This window comes from Bufo bufo, chromosome 10, assembly GCF_905171765.1.
Source record: "Bufo bufo chromosome 10, aBufBuf1.1, whole genome shotgun sequence".
NCBI lineage: Eukaryota > Metazoa > Chordata > Amphibia > Anura > Bufonidae > Bufo > Bufo bufo.
In genome coordinates, this window is record NC_053398.1 from 29,088,518 (window position 1) to 29,113,439 (window position 24,922).

A 24,922-nucleotide genomic window follows, 5' to 3' on the forward strand; every position below is an offset into this window, starting at 1 on the left:
CTTTTAGTATTTTGGTGGGGTTTTTTTTACTTTTTATTTAATAACCATTTCTTCCCTTAGGGACTAGAACCTGGATCTTTTCATCCCTTGTGCTATTCACCCTGATAGATCTCTAGCCCCAGAGCTGCTCGTACTAGTGTGGGCCACAGGGTCCCTAGCATGGGGGTCCCCTTGCTCCACCTGGCGGCATCTCCGCCGCCTTGGGGGCTCATCATCATCACTAGATGATGAGGAGGATGCGGATGACAAGAGGAAAGTGGGGTTGTCCTCACTGGAGTCCGAGGCAAGCAGGGCATATGCCTCCTCAGCCAAGAACGTCTGGCAGGCCATAGGGGAGTGTGTGTGTGTGTGTGTGTGTTAAACATTATTTAGTGTGCGTGTGTGTGTGGGGGCACGGGTGTTCGCAAGCTTACCCTAAACCTAACAGGAAAAAACAACATTGCTTACCGGTAATCGTTTTTCTCGATACCCATAACGGCACCCTATGCGACTCAGGACCTCCCATCTGGACAGGAAACCTGATGAGATAAAAAGAACACACCCCCAGCGGTACCTATGTACTAGAATATTCTACTTATATGCAGGGCTGTGGAGTCGGTAGATAAATGTTCCGACTCTGACTCCTCAGTTTTATGTACTTCCGACTCCGAGTCCTCTGTATTAATATGCAAATGTATTTTATACATTCCTTGAGGGAAAGAAACGCAACCTACCACAGGACTACTGGCTGGGAAGCCAACAGTCTACTGTATTGCACAGTTTAAGCAAAAGACAAACACAATGAAAACAAAGGAGGATCCAGGAAGGGGCTTTTATTCTAAAACCTGATTTTCCTAGGAGAATCCCATAGTCATGTTTAAAGTTTAAGCTAACAATCGGAGTTTACAAGTTTTTATAGCCTTAGCTAAATGACAGCAGTTTTTCCAATGGTTTACAGCTTCAGTCTTGAACTATTGGCCCTCCATTCCCTTCACTTATACAAGTGTCTCACTCTCTAGTCCTGCAAAAAACATATTTATTTAATCCCTTATCAGTGAGAGGCTAGGTTACACATGGACGCTGCGTTCCCTGTAAAAGCAGAACACAACACTATGGAAAGTAGAAGTATTGCAGCTCCTAACTGTGCGTTGCGTGCCATATAGTGAAGCATATGAAAAGCATGCTTCTTCACGGTCACTTAACGTGTTCGTTTTGTGGTTACGTGAGGCACTGCATGCATTGGTCTTTATTCTTACAGTAGAGAAGTCATTAATTATAACTTTTTGTGAATTGGGACATTTAAACTTGCTTTTTTTTTTTTTTATTCCAATCTAAGTCGGAGTCGGTGCATTGTTTGCCGACTCCGACTCCAGGTACCCAAAATTTCCCCCGACCTCGACTCCGACTCCACAGCCCTGCTTATATGTCTATATGAGGAAATATGGATATATATCTATATATTTATATTTGATTATTTATATTTTTATATATATATATATATATATATATATATATTAGGGATCGACCGATATTATCGGCCGATATTCAGGATTTTGACAGTTATCGGCATCTATTTTGCCGATATACAGATAACGTATTGGGAACACAGAACGCGCTGCTCTCAGCGCTCTCCGTGTTCCCTCAGCAGCACAGGGGAGAAGGAAGCGGTGTCTCCCTCCCCCTGTGCTGCCGCTGCCGCCAATTAGAAGAGAGAGGACAAAAGAAGGGGAGGGGCTGTGGCCACCGCTCCACCAATGAAGATAAGTCTTTCATTAATTCATATACAGGAAGCGGGAGCTGGCTGCAGAATCACATAGCCGGCTCCCGACCTCTATGAGCGGTAGCTGCAATCTGCGGTAGTTAACCCCTTTGGTGCCGCGGATCGCAGCTACCGCTCATAGAGGTCGGGAGCCGGCTATGTGATTCTGCAGCCAGCTCCCGCCTCCTGTATATGAATTAATGAGAGATTTCTCTTCATTGGTGGCGCAGTGCGCCCCCCCAAGCCCCCCAGTATTAGTCATTGGTGGCGCAGTGCGCCCCCCACCCCCATCCCAGTATTAAAAATGTTGATGGCGCAGTGCGCCCCCCCACCCAAGCCCCCCCCCCCAGTATTAATCATTGGTGGCAGTGGCCACAGGATCCCCTCTCCCCTGCTCCTCCGATCGGAGCCCCAGCAGTGTAATCCTGGGGCTCCGATCGGTTACCATGGCAGCCAGGACGCTATTGAAGCCCTGGCTGCCATGTTCAGCTCCATGTTGCTGTGTGCACAAAGCACAGAGCAGCAGGGACAGTGTGAGATCCTATTCACCCTGATAGAGCTCTATCAGGGTGAATAGGACAAGGGTTCTAGTCCCTAAGGGGGCTAAAAGTTAGTAAAAAAAATTTAAAATAAAAAAACACAAAAATAAAGTATAAATGAAAAAGAAAGATGTACAAAAAAAAATAAAAATACGTTAACAATAAACATATTAATTTTTCAGCAGATTTGTATAGGAAATTATTTTTTTTCAAAAATGAAAATTCCAGGAATATCGGTATAAATTATCGGCTATCGGCCTGAAAGTTCACAAATTATCGGTATCGGCCCTAAAAAATCAATATCGGTCGATTATTTATTTATATATATATATATATATATATATATATATATATATATATATATATAATTTTTTTTTATTTATTTATTTTAATATATATTTATATTTTATTTTTATTTTATTTTTTTTGTGAGGGAATTTTGGAGGGTGCCGTCATGGGTATCGAGAAAAAAAAACGATTACCGGTAAGCAATGTTGTTTTCCCCTCACCCATGACGGCACCCTATGCGAGATGAACTATAAATCGGAACCTATGGAGGGACTACAGCCTGAAGAACCCCTGACCTCTGTAGGGGCAGGAACAGAGAGAGAAGATGAAGATGGTTACTTTTTCCTGGCACCTACCGGTGTTCCCCCTGCCCTCCTGCGGTCGGTGTACTAATGCTGGGCAGGGGTGAAGGAGGGAGGCCTCGCTCCATTATTAGATGTGAGCCTGCTCCCGGATGCGATCTCCCGCCGACGCCGAGTCTTTGGGGCGTTCGCCGGGTGCGCACCGAAGCGCTTCTAAGGGCGGCCAACGTCACTTCCGGTGGACGGAGGGAAGTGACGTCATCCAGGAAGCGTCTCCAGCTTCAAATTTTCGGCGCCAGCAAGCGCTGAACGCCTGATCCGTGCGGCATACCTGGAGCTGTGTGTAGTCATGTCGGCTGAACCCCGCTCCCCTGGAGACCCTCCTGTGCTGCCTACAGTAAGTCCCCTGTGGGGAAGCGCTTGTTGCTCTGCTACTTGTTTTTTAAACACTGTACCAGGTTGCATACTCCTCCTCCTCCTCCACTTCTCAGGCTTGGGGCTTTTTCTCTCCATGTCTTTTATTTCATGGCTGATAGGGATTATTTCCCCCAGGTTCCTAAGGAGGTCCAGAAAAAAATCAGGATACAGGCCAAATGCGTGTCCTGCCTTAAACGGCTTCCGGATGATTATCGCAAGAAACTCTGCAAGGACTGCATTTCTAGCGTCATTGCGGAAGAGCAGCCTTCCTTCCTTGAGGAACTGAGGTCCATGATCCATAATAAAGTGAAGACCTCCTTATCCCACATTTCCCCCCCTCTCCGGGATCCGCCTCCACCGAAAAGGTGAATGGAACCATCTCCCTCCTTATCTGACCCGGAGGTAACAGGGGAAGATGCGTCTACATCTAGAGCCTGGGAGGACGAGGAGGTTCTCTCTGATACTGATATGGCTGAGTCAGAGAGGAAATTTTGTTTCTCGCTAGAGGAAATACCAGACCTCTTAAGGGCTGTCCGGGCCACGATGGGTATAGAAGATACCCTAAGAGCCCACTCAATACAAGACGAGATGTTTGGGAGACTCCGGGTTAAGAAAACCCGTGTGTTTCCAATCAATGAAAATATTCGAGACATGGTTCTGGACGAATGGTCCAACCCTGAGAAACGGTTGGGGGTTTCCAAATCCTTCAAGAACCGGTTATTATTTGATTCAAATGAGGTGAAGATCTTCAATGAGACTCCCAAAGTGGACATTCAGGTCGCCAAGGTTAATAAAAAGACTGCCTTGCCCTTTGAAGATACCTCACAATTGCGTGATCCTATGGATAGGAAGGCAGATAGTCTCCTGAAAAAATCATGGGAGGCGGCCATGGTTAATCTGAAAGCTAACATCGCGGCCACCTCGGTAGCCAGGTCCATGTGGATATGGCCTGACGAGTTGGAAAATCACATTAGAGATAATACCCCAAGGGAAGAGCTACTCAGGTCCCTTCCCTTATTGAAGTCGGCCACAGCTTTCATGACAGACGCCTCGGCCGAATCCGTTAGATTCGCCGCGAAGGATGCGGGGCTTTCCAACGCTGCCCGCCGCGCCTTGTGGATGAAAAGCTGGTCAGGCGACAATACTTCAAAAATGAAGCTATGTTCTATCCCGTTTTCAGGGGAATATGTATTTGGGCCGGTCTTGGACTGTATCCTGGAAAAGGCCGCAGACAAGAAGAAGGGCTTTCCTGAGGAAAGATCCTTTAAAAGGAAATATCCCTTTCGGGCCCCCTCTAGCCAGAATAAACCCTTTAGGGATAAGGGAAAGTCAGGGCGTTGGAGCTATTCCAAAGGGGGCAGGGGTAGAGGTAACCCCTCTTCCTCCCAAAATAAGTCCGATAAGCAATGACGCCAGCGTGGGGGGGGAGATTGAGGAAATTTCTGACTCCGTGGGAGTCCATTTCCCCGAATCCTTGGGTCCGGAACATCTTAAAATTCGGTAATCGGATCGAACTTTCCTCATCTCCCCCAAACCGCTTCATCATTACGAATCCAGGCTCCCCCAGCACTCGTTTAAAAATTCTACAGGGAGTTCAGAGCCTTCTAGCTATGGACGTGATAGTTCGGGTCCCCCCTTCTCAACTGGGGCAGGGCTTCTACTCAAGCCTTTTTCTGGTGGAGAAGAAAGAGGGTTCTTTCCGTACAATTATAAACTTGAAAGCCTTAAACAATTTCATAACTTATCGAAAGTTCAGGATGGAATCCCTAAAATCCCTGATCCCCCTTAATAGGGAAGAACGCCCTAATGTGCTCAGTAGATCTTCAGGACGCCTACTACCACGTCCCAATTCATCTGGAATCCCAGAGGCTCCTAAGATTTGCTATTTAGGATCACAAGGGGGCAACCAACCACTTCCAGTTTTCGGCCCTCCCCTTTGGGATATCATCTGCACCCAGAATTTTTACGAAGCTGGTAGTCGAGATGGTAGCCTTCCTGAGACACAAAGGACTAGTGATTGTTCCATACCTGGACGACTTCCTCCTAGTTGGGAATTCAGAGAACGATCTAAGATCAGACTTACTAACCTTCCTATCTCTCATCCAAGATCTGGGATAGTTGGTGAACCAGAAAAAGTCACATCTGGTACCGTCCAGCACTATCCAATTTCTAGGGGTCATCTTGGACTCCCGGGCTCAACGTACCTTCCTTCCACCAGACAAGATCAAAAGCCTCCAACTGAAGATTCGTCGGTTTCAGAACAGAAGGTCTTGTCCCATAAGAGAAGCCATGAGCCTCCTGGGCCTTCTTTCATCTTGCATCCCGTCCGTTCCCTGGAGCCAGTCCCACTTTCGATCGCTTCAGCTATGGATCCTCAGATCTTGGGACAGACGACAGTCCTCACTGAACCAAAAGGTTCTGATTCCCCCTGCGGTGAAGGTCTCCCTGAACTGGTGGAAACATTCAGCCAACCTGTCCTTGGGAGTCGCCTGGGAGAAGACCCCCTACATCCAAGTTCTCACAGATGCGAGCGAAAAAGGATGGGGTGCGAAAGTAGGAGATCACTTCTTTCAAGGCTCCTGGGTTTCGGTAACCCGCTCCCAATCTTCCAACTTCAGGGAGCTGGAAGCGGTCCGGAAAGCCCTGAAGGCGGCAGAAGCCCTCCTTGTGGGTCATCACATAAAAATACTCTCCGACAATACGACGACAGTGGTGTACCTTTCTCATCAGGGAGGCACAAGGTCGGAGAAACTGATGTCCATCTCAAGAAGAATCTTCGACTGGGCAGAGTCCCGCGTGAAGTCCATCTCCGCAATTCATCTAAAAGGGATACTAAACGTGGAGGCAGACTATCTGTCGTCAGTGGATAGACCATACCGAGTGGTCCCTGAATCAGGACTTGTTCCATACTCTGGTAGAGAAGTGGGGTACTCCGCAGGTGGACCTGTTTGCGTCCAAGAAGAACGCAAAAGTGCCAACATTCTGTTCCTTGAACCCTCGAGACAACCCTTGGGCTCTGGATGCGCTGACGATTCCTTGGGACTGGGATCTCTGCTACGCATTCCCACCCTTGCCTCTGCTTCCCAGGGTAATTCAAAAGCTCAACTTAGAAAACTCGACTTTGATCCTAATAGCCCCCTATTGGCCGAAAAGGAGCTGGTTCCCTTCCTTAAAGAACCTATCGATAGAAGATCCATGGCCTCTTCCCTCCAGGAGGGACCTTCTTCATCAGGGGCCGATACTGCACCAAAACTCGAGTTTTCTCAAGTTATCGGCCTGGATCCTGAAGTCCAGAAGTTGAGATCTCAAGGACTTTCTGATCAGGTGATTTCTACCCTTCAAGCAAGTAGGAAGAAAGTCACTTTTTCTATATATCTGAAAATTTGGAAGCGCTTTTGTTCCTGGAGCGGCAATCCTGCCCCAAATCTAGAGCCACCCAACTTCCAGAAGATCTTAGATTTCCTCCAGCAGGGACTTGAATTGGGTCTCAGGCCTTCCACCCTGAAGGTACAGGTCTCGGCCCTAGCCTGTTTTTTTGATCTAGACCTAGCCAATCATCGCTGGATCAAAAGATTTATGAGAGCCGCTTCCCGACTTCGTCCCTCCCTGAAAACTAGGATCCCCAATTGGGACCTCAATACGGTGCTCACTGGCCTGACCCTCGCTCCGTTTGAACCCTTGGCCAGTTGTTCTATCAAACATCTCTTTCTAAAAACAGCCTTTTTAGTGGCCATCACATCCGCAAGAAGGTTAGGCGAGATTCAGGCCCTATCCATTCAGGAACCCTACCTCTGCATCACCGATGATCGAATTGTCCTAAGATTAGATCCAGGTTTTCTACCCAAGGTAGTATCAGATTTCCACCGGAACCAGGAGATAGTCCTACCTTCCTTCTGCAATAATCCCTCTAATGATAGAGAGGCTAGCTTCCATTCTCTGGATGTGAGACGTTCAGTACTACGATATCTTGAGGTATCTAAAGATTTCCGTAGATCTAACAACCTATTTATACTCTTCTCCGGTAAGAATAAGGGCCTAAAAGCCTCAAAGTCCTCCTTAGCTCGGTGGATCAGGGATTCCATTTCCATTTCCTATAAGTCTCAGGCTCTTCCTTGCCCCACAAAATTGAGAGCCCACTCTACTCAAGCTATGTCCTCTTCTCAAGCCGAGCGAGCAGGAGCTTCCCTGGATGATATCTGTAAAGCTGCTACCTGGTCTAACATTCACACCTTCACTAAGCATTATAGGTTAGACCTATCCAGTTCAGACCTGTCTTTTGGACGTAAGGTCCTTCAGGCGGTCCCCCCCCCCGGCTATAATTTTTTATATCTCCTTGTAGCCGTCGTGGGGATGAGGTGGAAAGCCAGAATTAGACTTACCGGTAATTCAGTTTCCACGAGATCACCACGACTGCACGTATTTTCCCTACCCCTTATTAAGTTTCTATGAGGTTATGAAGTAATACCCTCTTGATTTACTATGCTTTTGTTCTCACCACCTTTTTGTTTTGATTGTCTCTGTAATTTTGGACACACTGGTGTTGGTGGTGGGAGGGGGGATTTAAATCCTCTCTCTGTTCCTGCCCCTACAGAGGTCAGGGGTCAATCTCCTTGTAGCCGTCGTGGTGATCTCGTGGAAACTGAATTACCGGTAAGTCTAATTCCGGCTTTCCTTTTTATCATAAGGTTTGCCCCTCTGTGTTCTAAAACTCTGCTGGGGTTTACGAAAGATGGGATTCCTCTGAGTAGGAAATGCCTTCTTGTCTGAAGCTTTCTCCAATATTTCATCCAGACAAGATCTAAAAAGTCTGTTCCCTTCACAAGGAAGGGCGCAGAGTCTGGCTTTAGAACCTTGATCCCCTTTCCATGACTTAAGCCAAATGGCTCTTCTAGCGGCATTAGTCATGGCCGAGGATTTGGCAGCGAAACGGATAACATCGGTAGAAGCATCCGTTAAGAAATCCGCCGCGTTAGAGAATGTAGGTAAGAAGGCCAGGATTTCTTCCCTAGGTTTCTTTTCTTTCAGATGAATCTCTAGCTGGTCCAACCAGAGACGGAGGGACCTGGACACCCAGGTAGCTGCGATAGCAGGTCTGAGACAAGTGGCTGATGTTTCCCAGGCACGTTTTAAATAAATATCAGCCTTTTTATCTAGAGGATCAGACAGACAACCCAGATTATCAAATGGAAGTGCTGCCTTTTTGGCTATTTTGGCGACCGGGGCGTCCACTGTAGGAGCCTTATCCCATATTGAGGATACCTCTTCATCATACGGGTACTTTCTTTTTACTGAGGTTGGAATAAAAAACTTCTTTTTTGATAAGGCCCTGTAAATTTTCGTGCATAGTAAAGACCCTAAGTTTTTTTTTTGGCCTAGCGCTTGGAAGGCTTGATCCGCAGCAGATCTAGACTGTTTGATATCTTCTAGCTGCATAGTGTATCTTACAGCTTTCAATAATGGCTGTGTATCCTCAGGGGGGAAAAAAGGATCTTCCGGAATATTCATCATCCGAGGAATCGGAGTCGCTAGAAAACAACTGTCCTGATTCTTTATCTTCGGTATCCGAAGAGTCAAATTCCCCACTTTCATATTTTGCGGACCTATCCGGGGACCTGGTACGGCCTTTACTGAATGCTTTGAGTGAAGCCTTCACTTCTGACCTTATCAAACATTTCAAGGACCTGGTCAAACTCTGGGACTCTTCCGCCACAAGCTTATCTATGCATGTAGAACACAAAGGTTTAAGGTATGAAGCGAATAGGGCCACTTTACATCCTGCACATTCCTTGTGCTTGGTCTTGCAAGAAGACTTTTTTAGCGGCTTTGAGGTCTACAACATCAAATAATATACCATTAGTAAGGAAAAGAACGTTCTCACCCATAGCGAAGAAACTTTTCCTTCCCCACTCCTTAGGACCGGTACCGGGCTTGCGGGCCTCAAGGGTACCAGGGGTTCAGCGCGTCCATCCACAGGTTCCATCACACTGCCAAAGCTAGGAACCTCTTCAGCACAAACACTGTGTGCCTTCCACGCTGGCTGCCTGCTCCTGCAGCCGCTCTTGTATTTGAAAAAACGCGCCTCGGCTCCTACTTTCGGTATCCTGAGGTCCCTGAAGGCTCCGCCCCCCCGACGTCATCAAAATGCGGCCATGCGCAAAAGCGCTTAATGCACGCGGCCGCCATTCTTAGTACTGGAGGCGGCCCTCACCCCGGGACAAGAGTGGGGAGTCGCCTGAACACGGCCACAGCGGCTCCCCGCAGGACCGGACAGTAGCGCAGGAGGAAGAGGCAGACTTGCGGGGAGCGGGCTTCCGGCACAGCCACAGAACTACCGCTCCCCAGGGAAAAGGTCTCCGTACGGCAATCGGCCCAGACCCTCCCCCAGCGGCAGATGGTGCTAAGGTATGTCTTCGGCAGCGGACCTCCGCTGCCTCTTCTCAGGATCTCCCATCTGGAGGACAGGATACCTGAACTGGTGCTTGGTGGGGGTGTGTTCTTTTTATCTTCTCAGGTTTCCTGTCCAGATGGGAGGTCCTCAGTCGCATAGGGTGCCGTCATGGGTGAGGGGAAAAAAAAAATATGTAAATTCAATCTCTCTGATCAGCGGTGGGGTGGGCGATACGCTAAGAGTGCCGGCCACAGTCAGCGCATGCACAAAAAACAAAAAATATCTGCTTGCGCCCCAAAAAATGTGTTATGGGGGGCAAGCTGCAGCATCCCTGGGGGTCTAGGGTCACACAGCTGAGTGTGCTGTGGACCCCAGACACCCGATCAGGGTGAAGCTGAAAGAAAAAAAAAACATTATTTTTCTCCTAAACTCTCCCTAATCTCCCTGCCTAATCTAAGTTGTCCCTAAACCTGTCCCTATATACCTGTGGGGGGTGCTGGGCACAGATGGGCTCCACAAGGCTCCTCTCTCTACGCTCCAGGACGCAGTGTGGAGGAGGAGGCATAGCTGGGGGAAGTCAACCGCCCCTCCAACTCGTGCAACCAATCGTAAGCGATCCTGAGAAGTGATGTCGCCATCACCTCTCAGGATCAAAGGATGGTGATTGGTGGTGTATTATCACACCACCGATCACCATCCTATTCCGGGTTATCGGGTCACTAGAGACCCTAATAACCCGGAAACGCAGCAAACCACAGGTCTGAATTGACCTGCGGTTTGCCGCGATCGCCGATACGGGGGGTTTCACAGGACCCCCTCGGCATTGTCGCAGAGTTCCTGCTGAATGATTTTACAGGTACGCCCTGTGTCCCCAACAGGTTAAAGGGTAACTGTCATGTTTTCATTTAATCTTTTAATTAAATTTCATTAAAAAATCTATTTTAGTATATGTTACTGCTGCAGCAGCATTATGCATAAAGCAATCTTTAGTTTCTTCACATACCACTGTTCTTCTTGAGTTTTTCCCTTATTTACGGCTGTTTAAACATCTACAATATAAGGACCTTCTCAAGATGGCTCCTCTGCCAGTTCTCTGAGGCCAAAACTGCTTTCCCTCACTTCACATGCACACTTGCTGTAGCCCGCAGCTCCCTGCCAGCCAGTCAGATTGGATTACTGAGAGCCACGCCTCCTCAGTCTGAAGCCTAATGCAGGCATGCAGTGTGAAGGACCGCCCCTCCGTCTTCCTGTCTTCTTAGCCGGAGACAGACGAGCCATAGCAACTGTCTTTTAAGGGAGCAGTGGAAAGGGACAGGGGACATTAATGAAAGCTGTTATTATAAGGTAATTACAGATCTTTTGACAATCATTGACCGACTAACTCAGGTATACATGCCTAGCTCTAATAAACTAGCAATTAAAAATAAATATGAGTTATGACAGTTACCCTTTACGTAAATTCTTCTTTTTTTTTTTTTTTCTATCAGTTCCAGTTGAGTTTACATTGATTACTTTACATAGAATTTCTTGAGAGGGTTATAGTTAGGCATAGTTCATGGCAACTTTTTAGCCATGCAGCCTGTTTTTTTATCACTATGTCATGCACTGTAATAACTGCTTGGTTGAAATTTAAAGGGGTTGTCCGGATTCAGAGCTGAACCCGGACATATTCCTCTCTTCACCTAGGCATCCCCCTGATGTTAGCATCGGAGCATTTCATACTCCAATGCTCTCCTTTGCCCTGCGCCGAATCGCGGAGGTCAAAGGCATTTTCTAGAGAACCGGTTATGTACTGGGCTCTCCATAAGGACAGCTAGGCGGTCCCATAGACTGCTATGGGACAATAACCAACCTCCCTGGACATGGCCTCAAGAGAAAAATTTATGACAAATTGAAGAGACAGATGATATGATTGGTAACCAAAGAGATTAGAGGTAAACTCCAAGGGCAAGGTGCATCAGTGTCAGATCACACCACCTGTGGCTGTCTTACCCAAAGTGGACTTAACGGAAGACGACTTAGAAGGAAACTGCCATTGAAAGCAAATCATAAAAAGTGAGACTGGAATTTGCCAAAATGCATATTGACAAGTCAAAAAGCTTCTGGGAAAATGTCATTTGGACAGATGAGACAAAATTGAAGTTGTTGGGCAAGTCACATAAGCTCTATGTACATATGCAAAAGTGAAGCCTACAAAGAAAAGAACATTGTACCTACCATGAAACATGGAGGAGGCTCGGGGATGTTTTGGGGTTGCTTTGCTGCATTTTGCATGTACAGGGTGTCTTAAATCTGTGCAGGGTACAGTGAAATCTCAATACTATCAAGGCATTCTGGAGTAAAATGTGCTGCCCAGTGTCAGAAAGTTAGGTCTCAGTCGCAGGTCATGGGTCCTTCAACAGGATAATGACCCAAAACACACAGCTAAAAACATCCAAGAATGGCTAAGAGCAAAGCATTGGACTTTTCTGAAGTGGCCTTCTATGAACCCTGATCTAAATCCTATTGAACTGATCCGTTCAAGATGCTAAAACATGCAGTGTGGAGAAGGTGCCCTTCAAACCTGAGACAGCTGGAATAGTTTGCTCAAGAGGAGTGGACCAAAATACCTGGGGACAGGAGCAGGAGTCTCATTGAGAGTTACAGATATCATTTGATTGCAGTGATTGCCTCAAAAGGTTGTGCAACAAAAGGTTAAGTTAAAGGGGTTCTGCAGTTCCTTTTTTACTGATGATCTATCCTCTGGATAGGTCATCAGTATCTGATCGTGGAGGGGAGGGGGGGTGACACCCAGGACTCCCGCTGATCAGCTGTTTGAGAAGGCAGTGGCGCACAAGAAGCACAGCGGCCTTCTCTGTTTCCCGCAGCCCCTGGGGGCGGGGCTAAGCTCCGTTCAAGTGAACATCGCTTAGCCGACCCCAAGCCAGTGATGCTAGTTGTGACGTCACTGGCCCTGAGGGAAAACGGAGAGAAGGCCTCCTCAAACAGCTGATTGGCGGGGGTCCCGCCCCCATAACCATGTTCAGGAAATACATTAAATGAAAATAAAAACTGATTGGAAAAAAAGATGGTTTTAACTGGCAGATGCATTTCCTTTAGGGATACCATCATTTTTGTCCAGGCCAGTTTCAATAGTTTGTTTTTTAAAAGTATTCTGGTGAACTACAATTCAAAAGCAAAGTCTGATTTTCAGCAAATTTTTATTTATTACTTTTGTCAGTTTCAAGTAATTTCAGCGACCATTGTGGGCTTATCTTTCTTTAATTAAAGGGCGCCAACAATTTTGGCTACTTTTAAAACATGTGCCCTGTAGTACAGCTTGTGTGATATTACAAGTCACCTGCCGGCCCTTTTAGCTCGGGGGCGCCCATGTTGTTTTTATGGCTGTGGTATACCAAGTAAAAGCAGACTTTTCCATAACCCTGGCCTTCACTGATAAGCAGAGTAAATCCCAGAAGTGAGTAAAAAATATGCCATCTACCTCATTCATGGTTGGAAGAAAAGCCTTCCGTGCATAAGCCCTCGTCACTATAATTGATGTGTAGTATACACCTTTCACAAGGAGGTGTCTAAACGGTATAACACAGCAGGCTGGCTTATTTATCTGCTGAACTTTACCAATGCAGCAAGATTTGGAGATGTTTTCAATCGACTTACAGAGTATATTCTCATTAGAGGAGTTCGCAACCAGAAAAACAAGTCTTGTGGGAATGACCTGTAAAAGAAAATGAGGTCACACGAGGTGATGGCTGTTTACAATGACGTACACTGCCCTAGTCCAAAATTGTATAATTCTAGTGTTTCATATTTTCTATGTAATACACGCCGTTATTCTTATTACAACACTCTAACAGGCAGAATAGTTAAAGGGTTTCTGTCAGCCGTTTAGACCATTCTAAACTGCTGACAGTGCTAGGTAGGGGCTAGAGAGAGAAGGACAAGCATACCTTTTTGTAGAGCTTTTATTATCAGAACTTGTGTGAATGTGAACTTTTATTCTGCCCGATTCTGTTTCCGTAAGTGCCCAAGGCAGGTCTGTGAAGTTCTTTACAACCAGTCTGTTCTGAGTGACAGCTGTGGTGTCTGTTCTGAGTGACAGCTGTGGTGTCTGTTCTGAGTGACAGCTGTGGTGGTCTCATGGTTGGATGTTACAGCTGTCACTCGGAGGGGAAGGGCTGTGATTCAGCTCAGTGCAGAGAGCACTTCCCGGTATAACTCCCGTCTCCTGGGCATGTGCGGGAGCAGAACCTGGCAGAATGAAACTTCATCTTCACACTACTCCTGAGGATAACAGCTACACTTAAAGGGAACCTGTCACCAGTTTTATGGTGTCCTAACTAAGGGCAACATAAATAAGTGACTGATTCTCTTAGCAAAATGCTGGGTCACTTTCTTTAATTGACCCAGTCAATCTGCCAACATCTTGTATTGAAAAGCTCCAGCTGATAATGATGAGTCATGAATATTCATGAGCTCCTGACTCTCCCCGCCTACCTGCTGCTGATTGACAGTTTGTTTCCATATGAATCAGCAGCAGGTGGGCAGGGGAGTGGCTATAGCTCTGAATGAAATATACGCTGGACTCACTGACATCACGCTGGACTCAAATCAGCTCATTAGCATGCGGCATCTTTGTGTGTATATTATGAGGTAACCATCTGTCACACCAGTAAGTGAATACATCTAAGGCACTTTTAATGATTGTATATAATTAGTTAGATTATAATCAAATATCCACATGACAGGTTCCCTTTAAGGTATATGTTTGTCTTGCTCTCCTCAGTGCTCTCAGCAGTTTAGCTTGGTTACAACTGCTGACAGACTCCCTTTAAAAAGTTATTAGAATTGACATTTGGTCAGACTTGTTATTACAGAGATACCATCATTGGACTTGGACTCTGGTAACTATAAATCAGTATTATTATGCTAAAAGTAGGGGACTTAAAGACGTGAAAAATAAGTGAATTTTCATACGAATCTAGGATCAGAGAGCTGCTGCAAAAGCCAGTGACAAACTGGTATGTTTCAGAAGTGCACTCAAACCCCATATTGTGCAATCGTTTAAGTAGAACCTTTTGATGTTGTTGTTTTTTTTTGGTTTTTTTTTATAGATAAATACCTTTACTAGCGGGGTACCCCCTGCTGATGATGCCACCTGCCTGTTGTTTGTTTTTGTTTTTTTTAAATACTGCTCGTACGGCCCCCTGCAGTTTTCCTGCTCAGTATGCTAATACTGAGCTTTGGTACAGAGAGGAGGAGACACCAGGGTTTCTCAATGGGCGTATCCCTCCCCTGGCTGGGCCACCGTCCAATCACAGCGGAGAACGCCGCAGCCAGGGAGAAGGTGAGCTTTTTTTTTCTCCCTGGCTGTAACAATCACAGCAGAGAGTGTTACAGCCAGGGAGAAAAAAAAAGCTCACCTTCTCCCTGGCTGCGGCGTTCTCCGCTGTGATTGGACGGTGGCCCAGCCAGGGGAGGGATACGCCCATTGAGAAACCCTGGTGTCTCCTCCTCCCTGTACTGATGTTCAGTATTAACATACTGAGCGGGAAAACTGCAGGGGGGCACAGAGGGGCGTAGGAGCGGTATCTGAAAAAAAACAGGCAGGGTTGCAGCATCAGCGGGGGGGGGTACCCCGCAAGTAAAGGTATTTATCTAAACAAAAAAAAAAACTTCAAAGGTCCTCTTTAAGCAATCATCCACTGTCTTATGAAGCCATGGCTGAAGTCACAGAGCGGTACGGACATGACCCCTAACAGGCAAGACCGGAAATATGCTGGTAGCTGCCAGCCTCTGCATACTGTTATCGTCTACGGCAAGTAATGGTCCAGTTCATGTGACCTTATTCTGATATTCTGGAACCCTACAGCTAGGAATGATTGCAGATGAAGTTTACAGTTGTCTTTTTGTTCAATTATGTGGTTCTCATTCTCTGTTTCTTTTTGTTTTTCCAGATTATAACCCCTTTGCCTCGATTGCGAGTTATTAAGACATGGCTGCCCATGAATCTGACGTTTGCAGCCATGTAAGAGTTGTAGTCAGAGTCCGTCCTCCAAACGAAAAGGAGAAAGCGGCCAATTTTACCAACGTTGTGCAAGTGGTTGATAAGCACATGCTGGTTTTTGACCCAAAAGTCGAAGAAGTGAATTTTTTTCATGGCAGGAGCACCACCAATCGGGACATGACCAAAAGGAAAAATAAAGATCTGAAGTTTGTGTTTGATGGCGTTTTTGATGATAATTCAACTCAGCAGGAGGTTTTCGAACAGACCACGCGGGTTGTGATCGATGGGGTGTTGAATGGATATAACTGCACAGGTAGGTATCATAATGTTGTTTTTAGTGATATTTTAAAGAGCACCTCCAGGGATCTACAATATGGATGGCCTTGACCAGTGTTTCCCAACCAGTGTGCCTCCAGCTGTTCCAAAGCTACAACTCCCAGCATGCCCGCACAGCCAAAGGCTGTCCGGGCATGCTGGAAGTTGTAGTTTTGCAACTATATAGTATACAATATAGTATATCTTCCATGTACTTTATAATTTAGATATAATAGCCTGCCTACAGTCACTGCGCTGCCTGTGTCGTTCATAGTGCGCCCTGTGCTGGTGAATGGCAGGAAAAGTTTAAGGCGTATTGGTACACCACAGACTTTTTCCAGGGTGCGGGTGCCCACTGAGAGGGTTCTAAGTGCCGCCTCTGGCACCCTTGCCATGGGTTTGCCATCAATATCCAATTCTCAGCACAGCCGCTACTAAATATGCAGTGTGGAGGTATATAGAGCGATCTACACACAGGCGGCAGTTCTTGCCCAGAGTGGCCCCTTCAAATAGCTGATCGTTGGGGTTTTGAGAGTCAGACCCCCGCCGGTCTGATATTGCTGGCCTATACTGAGTGCAGCAGACAGCTCTTTCTTTTCCACATGTCTCGATATTAGTCAGGATTCTGTTTTTTGCTTTTAAAATCCGTAACCACTCTGCTGACGAACACGTAGGCCAAGTTCACACTTTAGTTATTTGATCATTTATTTCCATCCGTTATTGGGAACCAAAACCAGGCGTGGGTCAAAAACACAGAACAGGTGCAAATCTTTCCATTATACCTTATCTCTGTGTAGGCTCCACTGGTTTTAGCTGTGAACTTTGTCCATACCTTGAAAGTGTAGCTGGCCTCATGAAGGCAATGCCATCTGGTGCACTTAAAGGAGTTGTGCAGCCATTTATATTAATGAATTGTCCTTAGGATAGGTCATCAATATATGATCGGTGGGGGTCTGACTCCCGGCACCCCTGCTGATCAGCTCTTCAAAATGACACTGAGCGTCTTCTAGATGGCAGGGGCGGAGAACAGTCTAATCCTGAAAAGAAAGCGCTCGCACGAGAGCCGTCTCCTCTTCAAACAGCTGATAGGTGGGGGTGCCGGGAGTCGGACCCCCAACGTAGGGCTGCAGCTATGTAATAAAGTATATCTACCGATTAACACAGCGATTAAGAGAGAGAAATAATAATTATAAGAATGTTTTCCTTTATAAAAACTCATTAGCCCCAGTGCCATCAGGTTCCCCCCCCCCTTCCTTTCCCCAAGTGCCATCAGCATTCCCCCACAGTGCCAGCGCCAGTGAAATAAAATACTTGCCTACCCTGTAGGGGCGCTGCCGACACTCCAGAGACCTTCTGTCTTCTTCTTCACGCTCTGCACACGCTCACACAGTGTTGGGTCATAGTGCGTGCTTACATACACTACATCCTGATCAGGATCCAGCGGGAGACCACCGAGCGTGAGTAATAGCAAGCTCTTCACTCGCGCTCAGTGGTCGCATGGCACAAACAAATCCTCAATAGAAAAAAATTTAATTGAGGATTTTTTTAATGTGTTAAGTTACTCGATTTAATCGAGTAATCGTTTCAGCCCTTCCCCAACGATCAGATATTGATGACCTATACTGAGGATAGGTCATCAATATTACTGGCTGCACAATCCCTTTAAGTCTGGAATATGAATTTTTTTCCTACTTCCATCTTCTATGCCAGTAGTGACCAAATAGTAGTAATCTACCCAAAGATTTCAGTCGAACAGCATGTCCTTTTGAGCAGTGGACGCTTTCTGAGAGATATCCGGGTTCAGCTTTGAACCCGGACAGCCCCTTTAGAAGCCTTAGCCACTTCTGTAACATATCCTGCCTATGTTTATGCCACCACTAAGTTATATCTGTACCCAGTTTGCCAACCCAACGGGTTCAGTTGAAATTTTCACTGACCTGTTTATTGGTAATTTTACTGTATCAAGCTTCGGGAGTGTTGTCAGATTTTACCCTTTTTGTTTTGTCTCATTAGTTTTGGCTTATGGAGCCACAGGGGCAGGCAAGACGCACACCATGCTGGGCTCCTCAGGACAACCTGGGGTGATGTATCTCACCATGATGGACCTGTACAACCGAATAGAGAGCTTGAAAGAGGAAAAGGTTTGCAACGTTGCTGTTTCTTACCTAGAGGTTTGTATGGTTTTTACGTTCTTTCTGCCTTCCTCTTATGCGTTGGTTACATCCGCGTTAGGCACGTGTTCTCGGTAAATCTGTTGGATTAGTTCTGGTTACGACGGTTTCTGAAGATCCTTGCTCAGTGTTCTCTGCTATGTGTTTGATGGAGAAAATTGTGCTTATTACAAATCTTTTTTTATATTGTGTCTCTAGTGAGAACGGAGCGGGTCCTCTTTGGCCCTTTCTTTTTAGTAGTAATCTATAGTAGCGTTCTCTCTGGTAATTTACATCAAAACAAAATGACTGTATTTCTGAAAACCAATCTTTACTGTTCAATGTTTTCTCATCATAGTGTATGGGAGGTGTAAGCCTCTCTCAGTGCAAATAGCACATGATTGGGTTGCAATCAGTACAGCAAATTAGATTATTCTAGTAAATACCCTATTTGTATCTTATATGTTCCTTTGAACCTGCATTTGGAATAGATGTCGTTGATAGAGCTGCTCTATTACCTTTAATACAGTTACCAGTCGTCTCTGATACTACCTAAGTCCTGCGCTGCGCACACAGACCATGTACAGCACTGCAGCGCACAGCTCCTAGAGGTTCCGCTTTGTGGCCTCCCTGCATTGCTTCTGGGGTTGTCTCACTAAGTGGCATTTATCATGTAATACAAGCCACTTATTAATGTATTGTGATTACCCATATTGCTTCCTTCCTGGATTTATTTTTCCATCATATTATACACTGCTCGTTTCCATGGTTACAAACCACCCTGCAATCCATCAGTGGTGGTCGTGCTTGCACAATCTAGAAAAAAGCACTAGCCTAATCATTCATGAGGTAGGCGGCGCAGGACCCGTGACATCAGTGAGTTACGGCCGGCCGCCCGCCCTGCTCTACCTGCTACAGGACATTTAGTAAGTAGTACAGATGGGGCTGGGGATCCGAACTTCAGTTATTATAAAAGATTTAGGCAATAAAGCAGTGAGTGAGCGGCGGGGCGTAGTACAGTGACCGCACCGGCCCCGCCGCATTTGCATGCCACCGGCCCCTCCCACAGGTTTAGCTCCGGTATATTAGGGCATCTGTGGATGCCACTATCATGGGGTGGGGGATATGTGGATGGCACTGTTATGGGGTGGGGGATCTGTGGGTGACACATATATAACAGTGCTATCCACAGATCCCCCTCCATAACAGTGCCATCCACAGATCACCCCCCCCCCCCATAACTGTGCCATCCACAGATCACCCCCCATAACGGTGCCATCCACAGATCACCCCCCATAACGGTGCCATCCACAGATCACCCCCCATAACGGTGCCATCCACAGATCACCCCCCATAACAGTGCCATCCACAGATCCCCCCCCCATAACAGTGCCATCCACAGATCCCCCCCCCCCATAACAGTGCCATCCACAGATTCCCCCCCCATAACAGTGCCATCCACAGATTCCCCCCCCCCATAACAGTGCCACCCACAGATTTCCCCCCCCCCCCCCCCCCATAACAGTGCCACCCACAGATCCCCCCATAACAGTGCCATTTCTTATTTTCCTCCTCAAAAACCTAGGTGCGTCTTATGGGCCGGTGCGTCTTATAGGGCGAAAAATACGGTATGTGCGCTCCCACGGTCCCGACCACCAGAGAGGCTTTTTCCTATAGTATGCAAGCATGACCACCACTGGTAGATTGCAGGGTGGTCGTAACCATTTAAACGAGCAGTGTATAATGTGATGGAAAAATGAATCCAGCCAGCAGAGGAAGCAATATGGATAATCACAATACATTAGTAAGTGGCTTGTATTAACTTTCTCGACATGATTAATACAATTTGCTGAAGTGAATGCAAATAGCATTTATCATGTAGAGAAAGTTAATACCAGGCCCTTACTAATGTATTTTGATTGTCCATATTGCTTTCTTTGCTGGCTGGATTCATATTTCCAGCACATTATACATTTTTAATATCATAAAAAAGTTCCAGAACACAGAAGGGATGTTTCTTAAAAAAAAAAAAAAAAAACTGGATCTCCAAGACTGGGTCCTCTCTAGTCTCTACCACTCGTGGCGCTGCTTCTGCCTCTAAGTATTTGAAATGTGCAATAAAGAAGAAACAACTAGCCGGACTCGCCAAAAAGTGGATGTTCTTTATTCCAGATGCCATAAACATTCACTGTGATCTGAGGAAGCGCTAAGGCGCGAAACGGACGTCGCCACGAGCTACTTGCCTGCGCTGTTTGATTGTCCGCCCCATGCCTGTATTGGTGAATGTTTATGGCATCTGGAATAAAGAACATCCACTTTTTGGTGAGTGACGCCTAGTTGTTTCTTCTTTGTTATACATTTCTCATATCCATGGCCGGGACAAGAGCTGCTGCGCATGCGCGCCTATGCATGGTCCCGACCACGAGAGAGGATGGCGCTTAGTGTGAAAGCACAGCCACCACTGCTGGATTACGGGGTGGTTGTAACTCCTGGATAGTGATGAGGTCCTGTGACTGCTGTTTCCAATCATGGGGACCCGAAACTATTTTTTTTAACCTACTGTTCAATTTTGCTGTTATGCTGCTTAAAGGGAACCTGTCATTAACTTTATGCTAGCCATACTAATGGCAGCATAAAGTATAGACAGGTGAGTTGATTTCAGCGGTCTGTTATTTAGAAGTTAAAAGTAAGTGGTTGCCGAGAACCAACATCACAATTATTGCAGACTGGGCCTGGAAAAGAGTCACGGCCTCCTGAGAAGAGTCCTGATTATTCATGAATTCCTGCTCTTCTACCTAGTTTTCTAGGAGAGAGAAATTGTGACCGTTTCTGGGATATCCTAGAATAAGCATAAAAATAAAGCAAGTTTTTTTTTTTTTTTTTTGGGGGGGGGGGGGGGGATATTTAGATGTCTTGATTTTTCTTGATATTCTGCACGAAAACCTCATTCTAAAACCTCCTTTATTTTCATAGGTGTACAATGAGCAAATCCGTGACCTTCTTGCAAATTCAGGTTCTCTTGCCGTACGAGAAGATGCTCAGAAGGGAGTAGTAGTGCAAGGACTAACACTACATCAGGTATGTGTTTAATAAGACCAGGTTTTCTTGGTGATGGTGAGTTGCAACCTAACTTTCACATATTCAGGAAAGTCTCAACCTTTACATCTTACAGAAATCCTCTCTAGCTGGCCATACACTTGAGTCTGTGGTCGGCCACATTGCGGTTTATCATTCCTCCGTTTTGTATGCCAAGCTAAACTGGCCAACCAGAGAGTCAGTTTTCTTGAAAACGGACTCCCTGTTCCTTGAGCTCAATGGCAAATGATCAATCAAATTTAGCCGATCATGTCATAAGCATGCAGTTTCAGCCGAGAAGAGACCAAATTTTTCAGCATGGCCGATTACATTTCCAGCAGACAATCCAGCTATTTCAGCCAACTTTTAGCACATGTGTATGGCCAGCGGTAAACTGGCTATACATATGAGATCACGGTCAACAGAATGTTCCTTCAGCTGACCACGGTCCCTACTAATCCCCCTATACATGGGAGAGCAGTGAAAGTGTCTGCCAGACACCTGATAGGCAGTTTAATCCCCAAGAACAAAAGGTTTGGGCACTTTGAAATTGAACATGCCTGACTCTACTCTCCCTCGACATCTGCCATCGGGGGATAGTTCAGATTCCCCCTTATACATTAATTGGTCGGTCAATGCCACCAAAATCGTCTGGTTTAGCCAACATACCTCTAATGCGTATGGCTGGTTTTACTCCTGAAAAATAGGTAGGATATTATCCCCATCACTGATGCATGGAAATCCAAACATAGGTCCTCTCATAGTCCATTCGAGCAGTTGAGATGTACCTGTAATTTTAGAAGATGCGATGCAGAGGTTAAGGTCCCTTTAGATGGGACAATTCAGCAGGTGATTGTCAAAAAGGAAATATTCCTTCCCAGCAGTCGCCTGCTCGTCAGTGGAGGAGACCGATGCATTTACATGCAGCAATCTCCTCTGCAGTATGGGGAGCAGCGATGTCTCCATACAGACTCGTCGTTTGCCAGTAGCAGAGCTGTTTAGACACCATGATCTGCTGCCGGCAAATGACTACTTAGGTGCCTGCACAACCTATCCAATTACCCTACGAACCAGGCACCTTTACACCGCCAGATAATCGCTCATTAACGATTATCTGGAGGATTCTTGGCCCGTGTAAAGGCCCCTTTTAGTGAGGGACAAAGAGAGCTAATGCATGTCTGGCTGTGTCATGAGGACTCGGTGAGGGACAAGTCAACACGTACATCTATATCGGATTAATGTCCCTGTAATTATTACCAACCATTATCAGGACTGTTTAAAGCGACCCTAAATTTACTGGGGAACAAACAGAACACTTACCTGGTGACCTCCTTTTCAGATGCAGGTCCTCTGATTCCTGGGCTCTTCTTCTGCCAACCAAGATGGCCACACCGCTTCTCAGACTACCTGATGCACAGGTCCTGCTTGATTATCCCGCACTAATCACATGAGCAGTGCTGGCCAATCCGAGGCAGCAGGAGGAAGTGTCCTAGACTACCAAATGCACAGTATGCATCAGATAGTCTGTGAAGTGGTGCAGCCATTTTGGATGGCAAAAGAGCCTGGGAATTGGCAGATATGCCACTGAAAAGATGGAAAGGAGGCACCAGGTAAGTGTTCTGTTCCTTCCCCAGTTAATGAGCATTTATTTTTCTTGAACTTGAGTGTCTCTTTAAAGGACTGATTATCGATCCCATAGTACTGATTGCTAATGGTATAAGTGTTTTTGTTCTACAGTACATTTTATTTCTTGTTTTTAATACTTCATTTTACTTTACCGTAGCCAAAGTCTGCTGAGAATATTCTCCAGATCCTTGACTATGGGAATAAGAATAGAACTCAGCATCCCACTGACATGAATGCAACATCCTCACGATCACATGCTGTATTTCAGGTGAGTTAAAATCGCTTGGCATTAATCTGTGCAGAGGGATTTTTAGGGGTGCTTCAGTTTTTGAGTTGTCTTGTGTTTTTTTTCTTCTTCTTAGATATACTTAAGACAGCAGGATAAAAGTGCCAGTATTAATCAAAATGTCCGCATTGCCAAAATGAGCCTCATTGATCTGGCTGGCTCTGAACGGGCAAGTGCCACCAATACTAAAGGTGAACGATTACGAGAAGGCACAAACATTAACCGCTCCTTGTTGGCTCTCGGAAATGTGATTAATGCTCTAGCAGATCCAAAGGTGAGTAAACGGACGGAGAGGCAGTGGGTGGCGCTGACGAGCACTTTATGGCAGTTTTCTAGAACATAAAAGTTACACATTTTGGCAAACACTATATTTGCATATTTTTTCTTTGCTAAGTGCTGAGAAATGTTAGATGGGAGGGAAGGAGACGCCCGGAGTGCAACAGATTTACTATCATTTATGCCAGTAATCACTATAAAATATAGTGCTAGATATCTGGTCAGCAGATTTGTACCTATGACACTGGCTGACTTGTTAGGTGTGCGCTTGGCAGCTGAAGGCATCTGTGTTGGTCCCATGTTCATATGTGCCCGCATTGCTGAGAAAAAATGATGTTTTTATATATGCAAATGAGCCTCAAGGAGCAACGGGGGCGTTACCATTACACCTAGAGGCTCTGCTCTCTCTGCAACTGCCGTGCACTCTTTCCTTCTAATTGATGGGGCCAGGCGTGATGATGTTTTCATTGCCTGCCCCTGTCAATCAAAGTGGAGAGGGCGTCAGTTGCAGAGAGAGCAGAGCCTCTAGGAGGAACGTCAATGTCCGTTGCTCCTAGGGGCTCATTTGCAAAAATTACATTTGAACATGGGACTAAAACAGACGCCTTCAGCTGCCAAGTGCACATGTAACATGTCAGCCAGTGTCATAGGTACAAATCTGCTGACAGATGCCCTTTAAGAGGTTTGCACAAGCACAACTGACAAATATTGGACCTAAGACTGATTTATGAGATGAAAATGTGGTATCCATGTGTGAAAGGTCCTGGGAGGAAAGTAGTGAAGCCAGTTCTATTACAGGGTCTGCTTGAACCTTCAACAGCTTCACTAATTTACATTCATAAACAAAAAGATGTGATACATGACTTTCACCAGTCTTAAAACTTTTATATAACCCCTGGCACATCTGATGTTTCCTTATTCTAGCCTTTGGGGTTATTGTGGAAGGACTGGAATTTCTGTGAGGATTTCCATGTTGATGGTGCCGCTTTCTAGAAGGATAACCAAGTTCTTCCATGATCTTCCTGTCTCTGGATGGTGTAGGAGAGACATTGCATTGATTTATGGTTCGATTTCTGCCTTGGAAACATTTAGAAGAAGAAATCTGTCCTTTGTCCTTTCAATATTTCTCCTCAGGATGACCACATTTTCTAGCACCTAGCTCCAATATGTGGCATCTGGGAGGGGCATAAAAGACAGATTGAAAAAGTTTTTTTAGCCACATGAAACTTAAAAAATTGGATCAAGTCATGTGTGATGTCTCATGGTCGATGTGCCAGTTATTGCCACTTGTCTGAGAGGGACAGAATCCTTCAACTGAGACGACCACCCTGCAATCCATCAGTGGTGGCCGTGCTTGCACACTATAAAAAAAAAAAAAAAAAAAAGCACCGGCCTATGTGAGCTCCCACAGTCCCGGTCACCAGAGAGGCCGGCATTTTTTCCTGTAGTGTGCAAGCACAAACATCACTGATAGATTTCAGGGGGTGGTTGTAATCATGGAAACAAGCAGTGTATAAT

The 24,922-nt window shown here is 46.0% G+C and overlaps 1 protein-coding gene across 1 annotated transcript in view; it reads left to right on the top strand.

Moving 5' to 3' along the window:
• KIF18A (kinesin family member 18A) overlaps window positions 1-24,922 on the top strand; it is a 124,281-nt gene that overhangs the window by 25,352 nt on the left and 74,007 nt on the right. The window contains exons 2-6 of the mRNA XM_040410327.1: window positions 15,627-15,989; window positions 18,005-18,162; window positions 21,115-21,219; window positions 23,000-23,110; window positions 23,205-23,402. Coding sequence (XP_040266261.1) covers window positions 15,665-15,989; window positions 18,005-18,162; window positions 21,115-21,219; window positions 23,000-23,110; window positions 23,205-23,402 — 897 coding nt within the window. The 5' untranslated portion in view covers window positions 15,627-15,664. The remainder of the gene's footprint in view (window positions 1-15,626; window positions 15,990-18,004; window positions 18,163-21,114; window positions 21,220-22,999; window positions 23,111-23,204; window positions 23,403-24,922) is intronic.